This window comes from Melospiza georgiana, chromosome 10, assembly GCF_028018845.1.
Source record: "Melospiza georgiana isolate bMelGeo1 chromosome 10, bMelGeo1.pri, whole genome shotgun sequence".
NCBI lineage: Eukaryota > Metazoa > Chordata > Aves > Passeriformes > Passerellidae > Melospiza > Melospiza georgiana.
The window spans coordinates 23751130-23765074 of record NC_080439.1 but is presented as its reverse complement, the minus strand read 5'-3'; the positions used below and the strand labels follow the sequence as shown (position 1 = coordinate 23765074).

The 13945-nt window shown below is 42.6% G+C and overlaps 1 protein-coding gene across 1 annotated transcript in view; it reads right to left on the bottom strand.

The window, feature by feature from the left end:
- The window catches only part of LOC131087428 (glypican-5-like), a 373149-nt gene that overhangs the window by 155837 nt on the left and 203367 nt on the right, over positions 1-13945 (bottom strand). Inside the window, exon 7 of the mRNA XM_058031076.1 lies at positions 6582-6702. Coding sequence (XP_057887059.1) covers positions 6582-6702 — 121 coding nt within the window. The remainder of the gene's footprint in view (positions 1-6581; positions 6703-13945) is intronic.

Below are 13945 nucleotides of genomic sequence, written 5' to 3'. Positions count from 1 at the left end.
TGAATCCTTCAGCAGATGAACCCACTCAGCACCAGCAGTGCAGCCCCCTGGGCTCACAGAACAAGTTTGGGTTTGATGGCCTTGGTCCTTCTCCCCTGCCCTGCTTTTTGTGCCTGCCTGCTCCCTTCACAGCAGAGCAGAGAGAGAGGAAAATGACCTTGCTCTGCTTTTGGACAATGATCAATCAATTGTTTAAAGACCTTTACTCTACCCTAAAGAAAACAATGATCAACCCATAAAGCTCTGCTTTCTTTTCCTATTATGCTAAACTTACCACCTCCAAAAATAAGCACATCATTGTAGCTCAGGAATTAGATCAAAAGTAAATACCATGATCTCACTTCTAATGGTAATTACTTAACCAATGCATGTAACTCAGAATTACTGGAGTGATCAGAAAAATGTGGGTAAAAGAAGAAAATAATAATGAATTTGTAATTTCAGTTAATTAATTCAACGATGACTGCTGACTTTCTGTCTATAAAAAATCAATTCCCATCCAAACAAACAGGCCAGCTCCATGAGTGCCCCTCCCCTGTGCGACCCCAGCAAGGGAATGCAGTGGCAGCTCCTGCCCTTGGTGCTCACTCAGCCCTGGAGCTCCCACCCTGCCCTGCTCCCAGCACATCCCTGCTCCATCCTCCCCTCAGCAATTCCACACAGCATCCCAAACCCTTCCCAGCGCTCAGGTTTCCCTCAGCAGCTGCAAGAACTGGGCACCCACCCCAGGGACAGACCCCATATTTATTTTCTCACAGTAAGACTCTCCCAGCAATGTTTTTGTGTGTGTGAAATGCTTTGGCTCAGCTCTGGATGGGAACAGTAGCTCTGCCCTCCTCTCTCCCACTTGGCTCGAGTCACTTCTGAGATTCAAGATGTGATCTGGATTTATTAAGACTAATTTCCCACAATGAGCAAAACAAAACACATGCAATGGTCCATCTGGGCAAATAATTTCTGAGAAGGCTTGCAAGACAAATAGCACAGCACACTCTGAGACACAACACATGAATAATAAAAGGGCCATTTTAGCATTATATATTTGCTGGCATATAATAAGATATGCTGGATTTACACTGAGGTTTAGATTTGTCTTGTTTTAAAATGCTAAATTCTACTTTAGTGGAGCCAGTATTTCACATTACTGTTCCTACTGAAATCCTGATGCTGGTTCTAGTACTAAAAGGTAATTTCTCAATTCTAATTAAAATTATTTATTTTAATTCTATCTCAAGTCACTATGTTTAACAAAACCAAACTAATAACCTGCAGCCCTCAGACCAGCAGAAGCTCACTGATTTCAGCCAGGGATGATAGGTATCTCAATTAGCACCAAATTACAATTTTAACACATGCTGCCCATAAAACAATGTTCAGTGACGTTTTCTCAGTGCACTGGACTAGAAAGAACTGTCCTGTTCTGATTCATGGACAAACCTCTGGCTTTGACAGGGGTTTTAGTGCCACAGCAGAACCAAGGTTAGAGCTTCCAAACCACCTTTCTTTTTAAAATCCAGGAGGATTGGAGAGAAGGAAAGCACTGCCCACAGCCTGGAGCTGCCCAGCCCTGCATGAGGAGATCCCACATCTCCAGAGGAGCAGCCCAGCGACAAATCACTGTCAGCTGCTCTGCTTTCACATCTATATAGATAAATATGTGTATATGTATTTCCTAAGAAAGAGAAAACCACACAGAAGAGAGCACACAGAGGAAGATCATTCTCAGTCTTTGAGTAAACTGGATTATTTCAAGCATTGGGATGAATTGTTTCATTGCACATTGACTGTGAAAAAGATCATAACTTATCTCAGAGCTGAACATTTAGCACCCATATCTGGAAGCAAAGACCTGTTTGACTTAGCAGGGGATAAGAAAAACTGCCCATGAATTCAATAAGGACAAACATCTTGAAAAGAAAAAACAGGATGAGAAACAAACTTTGTATAACTGCTGAAGTAATCTGAGATGATAGTTTATTTGACTATAAGGGTGAACAATTTTTATACAGCAGGGCAGGAAATAAAAAATCAAAACAATACAGTTCATGTGGTCTTTCCTGGTCTTCTCAAGATCCTAAACATAATTGTTTCAGGTTTAATTAATTCTTTCTTTATTTTCCTCTAGTATGTGCATGTCTTGGTGCTTTCATTAATCAGCCAATAAATGTGGTATTAATTCAATTATCCCTGCTGTTTGCTCTGGGAGACCAAGGTGCTGAGGGCTGTTAATGCCTTCCCAGGGAGGAGAATTCAGAGAGGAGCAGCACAGCTGCAGAATCTTCCTCAGGTGATACCTTTCCTTCCATGGATGGAACCAAGAACAGAAAATCCCAAATCCCAGTCCAAGGCAGCTACAACTTTGGCTAAAAATCAAACCAACTTGTCTCCACTCATATCTCATATAAAAACTCTACGAGGTAATAAATTTTATAGATGTCTAAAAAAATACACACTTTTAAATTAAGTACTACTTAAATGATTTATTGTATTATTCCCTATTGTATAACTCAACTAAATTCACTTTCAAGATTAAATTATGGCTGGCTCATGTTATTGGAATGAAACATCTCAGTGCTGTTGCTTTGAACTCTGCTCTAACAGAATCCTCTGTATGGAAGTCTGAAAGGAATTAAGTTACATGCATTTCTTAGTTCAGCTGGCAGATCCATGAGACTTTGGCAGAGAGAAAAAAAAATGAAATACATGGGTCCACATTCAGCAAGATTTGCTTTGACATCACTCTCATTTTCTGCACTGGGTTATTGCACTGCCTCGAACTCCAGCCATGTCCCTGAGCATTCATCTCTGACAAGAGCAAAACACAAAACTGATTCACAAAACCTGTCAGGAGCAGATTTAGGCTGACAAAAACCAAATAAGTCAAACCTGTATAATGCTTTTTATATTGTAATCCCTTGAGAATGCTGGTACCTCCCTGCTAGTGAGGGCACAGTCACAGCTTTTTCACTTTTCCCAGCATTCTCATTTCTTCTCAGGGCAATTGATCCTTGAGGATTTTTAACCTTGGCCTGAGAAACAGTTTAGTTTGAACTATGAAAAGCATTGGGCTGAAGAAAAGCATTGAAACATTTAAGTGTGATTCTGTGGCAAGAAGCAGCACTCAAAAAGGTGCAATGGGGGATTATTGTGTTTAACATCAATTGTGGTTCACACCTGCTCCACTCACAAAAAAGAGGGAGGAAAAGATGTTATTTCTGCTGATTTTTTTCCCCCATCAACCTGAGACTTCACTTGATCTGTTTTTGCATTACTAGGAGTTACTGTAAATTGTAGCTCAGTAATTCTATTGATATGTGAATCAGCCACTAACAATAAACCCTTCAACCACCTTATCTGTCACGGATGCAAATAACAGTAATTGCTGAATAATATTCTCTAAATTTCACTTTACTTCCAGCTTTGCCAAGTGGATATAAAATAGCCTGCTATTTGCATAATCATTTTAGGAGAAAAAAAAAAAAACAAAAACAACAACGATGTGCTGAGGATTTAAGTCCCTGATGAAAAAAAAAAATAAAATAAAAATGAGGAGCTGCTATAATCTCCACCAAAGTGGCATTTCAGCCTAAATGACAGCAGGACTGGAAGATGCCTTGCATACAGATTATTTGTAACTTGCTGGAGCTGGGATGCACCAACTAAAACAGGAGCAGGACAAGAGTTTTGTTCAGATCCACGAGATTTAGGGTCAGTGGAGTTTTTGGATTTTTGTGGGCATCACATGGAGCTCACAAAGGAAGGGCAAAGGGTGGGATTCCAATGAGGGAATTTTTGGCTGCTCCTGTCACAGTGGCCAAGCCCTGCTGGCCTGGCAGAGGCTCCCAGGGAGGAGGAGGAGGAAGAGAAACCACCACAGACAGCAGTGATGAGATTTGCTCCAGAAATCCTCAGGAACTGCTGAGCTAAGGCAAACCCTTTAGGAAAATTAATGCTGATTTGAACACAGCTCTCCCCAGCCTCAGCAAACTGATCCAGAGCAGGTTATTCTGATTTCAAACACTCTGAAAACCAGAGAGAAAGTGAAATCCCTGAGGGACAGACCCAGCACGTTTCCTTGAGACAGAAATGTTATTCCTTTAACAATCTCATCACAGCCTTCTCCTGCCCAAGGCTGTGCTTTCCTCTGGGTAGCTCAGCAATATTATTGAAGGGGTAGGGGATTGCTGGGGCCCAGGCACCCAAATCACCTCTGATGCCCATTGTGGGCATGGCTTTGCTCTCCCCACTGCTACAAACACTGCTGCAAATATTTCAAAAGATACATACACATCTTATTTGAGCAGTATTTACATTTCACCCTACATATCACAAAAGAAAATTAAAATTAAAAATATATTCTTATGAAAAAATTCAATTTGTCCATAAAATTAGGAATAGAATTCTGTATAACTCTGCAGTCTACACACACTATTGATGTCACTTTAAGCTCCTGATTTAATTGGCTTTTCAGTGTCAGTTTTTATTTGTGCAATATTATCACGACTGAAACAAAAATCCAAGAAGTAGAAAACAGCTACATGTGTTTGATGTTGCATGTGAAAGCCTCAGATATTTAGCAACTTCTTTGATGCTTTGATCTCCAAAGCAATCTTACTAAAATTATGATCAAAGGATTTTATATTATTCTAAGTACTTAAGAACAAACCATCTTAGGGCAATAATCAGTATTCTGTTTAATCCTTCACCCTTGGAATCCATTCTTGCTAAGCACCTCAATCTGATGGGAGTTACATTTACTTAAAGAAGATATTCTCCTGAAACTGGTACAAGTACCAAAAAGCAATACTTCCAATTTAGAGCCAAGAGCTGGGTTTTACTCTGCTGGCTAAAAAGTGCTTTCTGAGACTGTTTTTAAAATGTATGTAATTTAGGAAAATTGGTATGCAGCTCAGACCAGGCAGATTTTTATTTTCCTACAGCAGACAAAGAAATAGAATTTCCAACACACAACTACTTTTGATTTAATCTATTTCTAACTATTTCCTATTGTCAGTGTTTATAGAGCACTATTACACAGATGGATATATCTAATATTTATAAAGTAAATTAACACTCTATAACATGCAAAGACAGATAAATAATGAATTATCCTTTTCATCAATCTGACCACACAATGCCTATTTCAGTGCAATATTAAGCACTGCACCAGACTGGTTGTTGTAATCCCCCATGGTGAGTTAAATCAAACACAAAGCATCCCTAAACTGCAGCCTTCAGAACAGGAGAATATTACAGACCAGCAAGATGTAACAAAAACGCTAATTACAGCTTAGATGATGGATTTATAGATTTGCTTGATGAGAGGGAAGGAGCATTTTCTAGGTGCAAGTAGAGAAATTCCTGACTCCCAGTCTCTTTACAACCTCCCAGATCCTGACTGAGCATCACCCCTCAGTTTTACCTGAGCAGGTTACTCTCCCTCCTGCACACCCACCCAACAAGGCGTTTCCCACTATTTCCATCCCCACACTCTTTCATGGGGGAAGGTGATGAGCAGATTGATGTGCCCACAGCTCTGCCGAGAGCATCCCTGCAGGCTGGCAGCAGAACATGCCTGCTCTAAATGAAAATCAATCCTGTTAAAGCTGCTGGCTCCAGCTGGAGCTCCCGGAGCTGCTCAGGGACCACTCTGAGCTCTGGGGATGGCAGCAGCACCACGAGTGCCACAGCTCAGGAAAGAAAGTCAGATCAACATCCCAGGTGCTGCTCTGGGAAGTTCTGGCAAAGCCCAGAGTGTCACAGACAAAAAGATCCTTTTGCTAGGATTTTTCCTCCTGAGAAGCTGGGAGGCCTCAGGAACAAAATGTAAACAATGATTATCTGCTGCTGTGGAATGCAACAGGTGCATCTGGGATTGGTCTCATGTGGTTGTTTCTAATTAATGGCCAATCACAGTCAGCTGGCTCAGACTCTCTGGTCAGTCACGAGATTTCATTCCATCCCTTTCTATCCCATTCTTTCCCTCTGATAAAAATCCTTTCTTCTACTCTTTAGTGTAATTTTAATATATCATTTTCTTTTACTATAATATATATCATAAAATAATAAATCAGCCTTCTGAAACATGGAACAAGATCCTCATCTCTTCCCTCGTCCTGGGACCTGATGGTGTGAATTATAACATCTGTATTGTCTCACACTTCACACGAGACTGAAAATGGAATGAAAGTGTTTAGAACACCTCTCAGCTGCCCCATCTGTGGGTCAGGAAGGGGCTCAATTTCCCCCAGAGGAGCAGAAGCTGCTCAAGCAGAGGGCAGTGCCCGGGGCAGGAGTGTCCCAGCAGGGGCAGCTGCAGCCCAGGAGGCTCCGGGGGAACTGCAGCACCCCTGCCCCTGGGCCAGGGAGCAATTTCCAGGGAATTCTGCCTCCCTGGAGCCCACAGCCCAGCTGGGACCATGGGATCCTCAGCTGCCTTTAGCCAAACCAAACCACAGCTGCCTCAGGCCTGCAGTCCTGCAAGGTGCAATATGATGATGGAATATAAATATGAATCTCCACCTGGAGATTTTACCTTCAGCTCCATGATAAAGTGGTTTTATCTTGGAAAAATTACTTACTTGATTAAAGTGCTGAAGTTTATCAATTAAATTTTTGATGAGTGGGTCCAATCCTCTGACTTTCAGCTCTGGATTATTAATTTGTGCTTTCAGTCCATTGGAAACAACTCTGCTGGTATAACTGAAAAACAGAAGAAATAACAGATCAGTGAGTGGAACCACATCCATAAGAATCAAGAATCATATTACAGGGGACTTACAGAAAGAAAATGTTTTGCAAATGGGAATGAAATTTATTATAAATATTTATGTTTTAAAACACACCAACCAGAATAAAAGTCTCAGTTCCTTGCAGTATCATTTACCACTTTAACTATTCAAGTCATGAAGCAACAGCAATTTCATAAACCATGGAGAGGTTTGTTTCATTCATAATTTAATATTTGAACCTTTGTAACTAACATTCTCAAGTTCTTCCATGCAGCAGTCAAAGCTGATAGCTTCCAAATATTCACTCTTAGGTTATTGCAGAAACGTAGGGCATTTAAGACAGAAATGATGTTTTATCAGATTGAAACAAATTCCAATGAACGGGGGGGGGGGGGGGGGGGTGGGATTTGAAAAAGATTGATAATCAAAGTGTGAATTGGAGTCCTCTTGCCAGAGCAGCTGGGAACACTGGGGACAAACTCTCTGGGACACAGCACAGCAGCAGCTGCTGCTCTCCAGAGCTCCAGGGAGCCTCACCTGTGCTGGGCCTCCCCAGGCATGGAACACAGACAGCAATTCCCTCTGAGCAAGCCCTGCTCTCCTGAGGAACAGCAGATCCCTCTCACTGGCTGGTGACTGAACAGCTCCTGCCAGTTCTGCGTTTGTGGGGGTACAGGGAGGAACGATGCCGCTGACTCCATGTGCTCAGAAGGCTAATTTATTACGTTATTATACTATATTATTACTTTATTATATTAATTTATTACTTCATTATACTATATTATATTAAAGAATACTAAACTATACTAAAGAATACAGAAAGGATACTTACAGAATGCTAAAAAGATAATAATGAAAATTTGTGACTCTTTCCAGAGCCCCGACACAGCTTGGCCCTGATTGGCCAAAGAGTGAAAACAACTCCCAGCAGAATCCAATGGAACAATCACCTGTGGGTGAACAATCTCCAAACACATTCCACATGTGAGCACAACACAGGAGAAGCAAATGAGATCAGAATTGTTTTCCTTTTCTCTGAGGCTCCTCAGCTTCCCAGGAGAAAAACCCTGGGTGTAGGGATTTTTCCAGAGAATGTGAATGTGACATGCCAGTCCTTTCTGGGAACACCCCACAAAGGTATTTTCAAGTCCTGCTTAGGCTGGGGCTCCACCAGGGTACCCTGATGGGGAAAATTTGGGACAGAACACACTGTAGGACACTGCTACTAAAGGTGTGGCTTAGAAAAAGAAATAACCGAGAGTGGCCTGCTTTTTCAGAGCATTTTGGTCTCTACTGCTCTGTCTGTACCCCAGCTGAGGAGCTGAATCCATCAGTGTTTGCTGAGCCCAGTGCTGCCTGCAACAATCCGGACTCCTTCAGATTTGCTCCAGCGTTTGTTTGGACACAATTTAAGTTCCACAGAGCTACAGAGCAGCCTATTTTTGAGAGTTATGGCTTTTAGGGTTGCATGAACCCCTGAGTGCAGCACTCACTCGTAACAAAGGGCGTCAGGGATGTTTTGCATGACCAGCTTTGAGCTGGACAAGTGCTCACAAACCAAACTCTCCAGACCCACACACACCAGGGAGGATCTCACTAAAGACTCAAATTGGCATCTCTGAGAGTGAGGGAGCCACTGGCTCTGCTCCTTTGGGCTGAAATGTGCCGAGGAACATCTTGCTCCATCTTTCACTTTGATCATCCACACACACCTGGAAATGCCAGATGTTCTCCCTTCACTGTGAACCAATGTGTGCTGAAGCTCAGGACAGCACTTCTGAGTAGAAAACAAGGCCCAAATTCTATTGTAGAAAGGCAACAGAATGAGCTAGGGGGAGACCTAGCTCTCTAGATATATTTGTCCTACCTTAGTTTCATTTAGAATGAACAACAAATTGATGCAAACTGCTGGGAGAACACACTGTAGGACACTGCTGCTAAAGGTGTGGCTTAGAAAAAGAAATAACTGAGAGTGGCCTGCTTTTTCAGTAAACTCAATAAATGTCACTTCTCAGGGGGAAAAAAAAAGAAAAAAATTGTTTAGAACAGAGAATTGAGAAAAATCATGTTTTGACTTAATAGCAAGACAGTATTGACTGGACAAATGGTTAAGGAAAATCTTTTGCACTGAGATGGTATTTTTTTGTTCACTGAGCCTTTTAAAGACAATGTTCTATTTTTTCTTGGCAATAACTCGTAGATGTGTAAACTAATCTGAAGGACAAGCTTTCCAATGCAATAACACTCCCAAAATGATGGCAGGGCTCAGATCTTAGAAGCAGACCCAGCTGGACCTGTGTCCCCAGGAAGGACCCAGCTGAACTATTACTATGAAGCCAAGGGTGGTGTGGACTGTAAAAATCCACATCAATGCATTTGGACAATATTACAACCCTGCTGCATCTTACCTGCCTTTACCTTAATTCAGAAATCATATTATTTGAATGCTCAACACAGTTCATCATGTGAAAACAAACTCATGGTGAGCCACTGTGGAAGCACAGGGACATGTGACACAGCTTCCTGAGATCATCTCCTTGTAAAAGAGGAGAAATTTAATTTAATGGGTCAGCTCCTGGCCTCCTCCAGTCTGTTTGGGGATGCCCTGTGTGTGCTGCTTTGTCCGACCAGAAACTCATCCACAGCAGCAAAATGCAAGGGTTTTCCTTCTCACTGCTCTTGACTGCTCTGCATTCACCCCCTGGTCAGAGCTGTTGGAATTTCTCTGCAGGCTTACATCACCATCACTACAACCCAGGGTAAAGAAACCTCTGGGTTGGCTGGGGTGTTCTTTGGCAAATGACATTGTTTTTTCCCCCCTGAATCACCAGGCTCCATTAACTGCCCCTGAGTGCAATTACAGACCTACAGCAGTGCATGGAGTTTGCACAGACAGCAGCAGCAGCAATGCCAGAGCCCTCAAAGGGACCAAAAGGGGCAAAGGCAAGCTCAGGCAGCTCAAACCTACTGCTACTGCTGCTAAAATCTCCCTTCCACACATCATCACCAGGAGAGCAGGGCCACTTGGAGGGAGGGTGTGAGTGAGTTCACAGCCCATGGAGACAAAGGGGCTCTCCTATCCTTTAAATCCTGCTAAATCCTCCCTTCAAACCCTGCTATCCTATCCTATCCTGCTAAATCCTTCCTTCCACACACATCATCACCAGGAGAGCAGGGCCACTCGGAGGGAGGGTGTGAGTGAGTTCACAGCCCATGGAGACAAAGGGGCTCTCCTATCCTTGAAGTTCCACCCATGATTAAGAACTCCCTCTTTAAAGCTCTGGATATACACCTGCATTATGCACAGATATTGCTGTTGTTCACAGTTAGATTCATCACATAGCTTGACTAAACTCCGCGTGTCACAGACTGCATGGAATCTGTGTGAATCCTTCTTCAGCTCCTTCACCTCCCTGGTGCCACCAGCAGCACATCAGAGGTGGCCCAGCTCTGGTCTGGTGTCACCACATTTCTCTTCACAGAGGAAAGCAAGGCACAGTTCTTCCCAAGAATATTTATGGGTTTCACATTCTCTGAGCCTCAGAGAAAGGAAAAACCAATTCTTCTCATTTGCTGTGCCTGTGTTTGTGCCAAAGCAGAATGCAATGTGGAGATTGTTTACCCACAGTGATGGGGTTTTGTTCCCTTGGCCTGTCAGGGCCAGGTGTGTGTTTGTGTCAGGACTGTTGGTGACAGTCACAGATTCTGGGCAGTTCTGTGCAGGGTTGAGTGCTTGGCAGACTCAGTTTAGATGTAATGTAAAATAGTGTAATATAATATAGAATAATAGACTATAATAAAGTAATTAATTAGCCTTCTGATAAGATGGAGTCAGATGCATCATTCTCTCCCCTCGTTGGGGGCCCCTGTGAACACATCAGTCTGCCCAAGTGGAAAAGCCCAGAAAAGCAACCAGAATGGTGAAACATGGGATCTGCCCCATGAATGGGTAAAAAGATGGTGGGAAAGGAGGCAAAAGACTTGCAGGGCACAAAGGCAGCTCTTGGGTATTCCCATAAATACCTGTTTTAGCCCTTGTTGATCACAGTGGAATTGTTCAACCAGTACCAACAGAAATGATGAAAAAAAAAAGAGTGGCAGATGACAAAATATTTCTGCTTAGATGCTGCTGTCCTGATGTGTATAGAGTGCAATTCATTTTATAAAAATGTGATTCCAAGCTGTGCTGTCCTGTGTGCTCTCCCTGGGAGATCCCTGCTACAAGAACCCTGAGCCTGGGGAGGCTCCGAGCAAGCAGGAGATGGTGATTTCAGGAGGAGATGGTGATTTCAGGAGGAGGAGGAGCAGGAGAAGAGGAAGAAGAAGAGGAAGAGGAAGAAGAAGAAGAAGAAGAAGAAGAAGAAGAAGAAGAAGAAGAAGAAGAAGAAGAAGAAGAAGAAGAAGAAGAAGAAGAGGAAGAGGAAGAGGAAGAAGAAGAAGAAGAGGAAGAAGAAGAGGAAGAAGAAGAAGAAGAAGAAGAAGAAGAAGAAGAAGAAGAAGAAGAAGAAGAAGAAGAAGAAGAAGAAGAAGAAGAAGAAGAAGAAGAGGAAGAAAAAGAGGAAGAGGAAGAAGAAGAAGAAGAGGAAGAAGAAGAGGAAGAGGAAGAGGAAGAAGAAGAAGAAGAGGAAGAGGAAGAAGAAGAAGAAGAAGAGGAAGAAGAAGAAGAAGAAGCGGCAGCACAGAACTGCAGGAGAACTGCACAGCCAGCAAGAAGGCAGCAATCCCCCAGCCCATGCCAGCCAAGAGCCAAAGCCTCACCAGGAACAGCCCTTTTGTCCATCTGACCCAAAGCACCACCCTGCAGAGCCTTCTACTACCTCTGTACCACCTTAAAATGCTTTGAAGTAAACACTATACATTTCCTGAAATATAATCTGATTATTTTACTCCTTTGCACTATCTAAACCATTTTTTGTTGTTGACATCAGATCCTGAATTACTGGAAATGTACATTAAGTAAGATCAGGAATTGGCTTGCTTTATTTAATAACCTGCAATTTAACTGAAATATTGTAGTATAGAATTGTTAACTCTGGTTACAGCTCTAGTACTTTATTCCAACTAAACCCAGAAATGTCAGCAGGAATGTCCAGGAAAGCTGGATTAAAATATTGTCACTGGAGCACTCCTGAAAGTAACTGTTACCCTGGAGCCCAGGGAACAGCTCCTGCAGACAGAATTTCCATCCAGACCTCAAGCCTCAGGCCAGTGTTGTTCCATTGATTGATCAGGCTAAGTTATGACACTTTAAAAAAACAAAAGCAAATTATAGAAAAAAAAAAAAAAAAAAAAAAAACCAGCAGCCTCCCAAACCCAGCTTTTCAGTATTTCAGAAAAAAAGTATCAATTTTTTAGATCTTAGGTAAGGCTCATCTCAAGTTTAAAAAAAGATAAAAAAGTGAAATGCTGTTTACATACAAACTGCATTTCAGTTGAAGGCGTATGTTTATATTTTATCAATAAATAAAGATAAATTAAGATATCTGAGTAAAAAAAATAGGCACTTTAAAAAGCCAGATGCTTTTCTGAAATTTGTCTTTTTAAATTCCTAATATGAAAAGGAAGCAAGGTACAGAGTTTTCTCAGAGTCAAATACACCTGTTCTTGCCAGGGTGCAGAGCCTGTTTGCTCCAGCACAGCCCTGAGCACAGTGCAGAGCAGCCAGCACCCACCCTGAGTGCTCAGGGGTTAAAAGGGATGGGGAGAGGCAAGGGAAGAGCTCTCAATGTGCCATTTAGTGAGGAGCTATGGGAAACATGGAGAAGCCACTTAACCAGCCTTGGGACCCCCTGGAAAACTAACTCAGTCACATCAGGCATGGCTCACCAGATGGTGTGTTTTGTCTTGTATTTATTCATAATTTGACCCTTGGGCTGGAATGGTTTGCCTGAAATTCGATTGTGTGAATCCACTGACGATCTGCAGCAGTCAGTGGTGTCCCCAAATTTATAATTTTTGGACATTTCCCTTGCAGTTTTCAGATGCAGCCCCTGGAGCATGCAACCCTCTGACCTACAGGGCTCTGCAATCCTTGTTTTCTTCCCAATTCAGGGAACACAGAAACGTGCACCAACTAGTAAAAGCAGTGAGATAAGCTGCAGAATGTGACATAATTGATCAGGATTATCAGCTTTGATCTCACTGACCCTTCTGCCCACTCCTTCACACAGTAAAGCAGAGCACATGGCAAACACAAATCCCTCTCCTGGTTATCACAGGTGCTTGCCACCCATGGGGAACTCCAAGGAAGGAAAGAAAATGTTGTTTTCCTGAGCTGCTGCTGAGTTTGAACACAATTCTCCATGAGGAAAAGCCAGGCAGAGCAGGACACCCCTCAAACTCAGCTTTCCCTGAGCTGCTGCACACAGTGACCTGCAGAGGGGCGAGCCCACCCTGTCCTGAGCCCTGGCACTAAAAGTGACCCACGCTGTGACCAACAGGCTGTGCTCATCCCCGAGCAGCTCCCGCAATGGCACTGCTCACACAAACCTCCCCAGGCACACGTTCTGTCATTTCTGCCCCAGCCTAACTGTGGTTACACTCACTGAGCATCGCACGGCTGAGAGAGCTCCAAAAAGGGATGAGCAACCCGTGACCACAACTGCTCTCTAAGGAACTAAGCTGCCAAAATAAACACTTTATTTAAAAAAAAATAAGGAAAAAATTAAAAATAACACATTTCGATAAGTTTACTGGCACACAATCATCATCCGTGGCTGGTTTTTGAGGAAAGAACCATGGCATTTACACCAGAGTACAGTTCTGCTGGAGGAGCTGCAGTCAGCAGGGTAAAATCCGGATGCACAAAGGAAAACAAAAGGATTTCATGTATTCTACACAATCAGCTGAGCACACTGCTGCAACATTCTCTGAGAGAAATGTTTCTCCTTTGAAAAATACCTATGGAATGAGTTCATTTTGAAATATTAAATAACTGCCAACAGATTACAAGAAAGCTCAAGTCTGGCACATAATGAGTTTTAGCTGCCCTGAAGATTTTGTGAAGCAGAACTGACACGAGGAGGATTTCATCTCTGCCAGAACTATTCTAATGGGCTCCAGTGGAAGTTTCACAAATAATCTTATTTATTAGCAATTATGGAAAACGATGAGACAAATGCAGTGTGCTAATGGGATAATTAGAAAAGGAAAATCACAAAGCCAAATAGCATTTAAAATGGTCTTTCTGCACTTCTACAGGGCTGAAAAAGAGC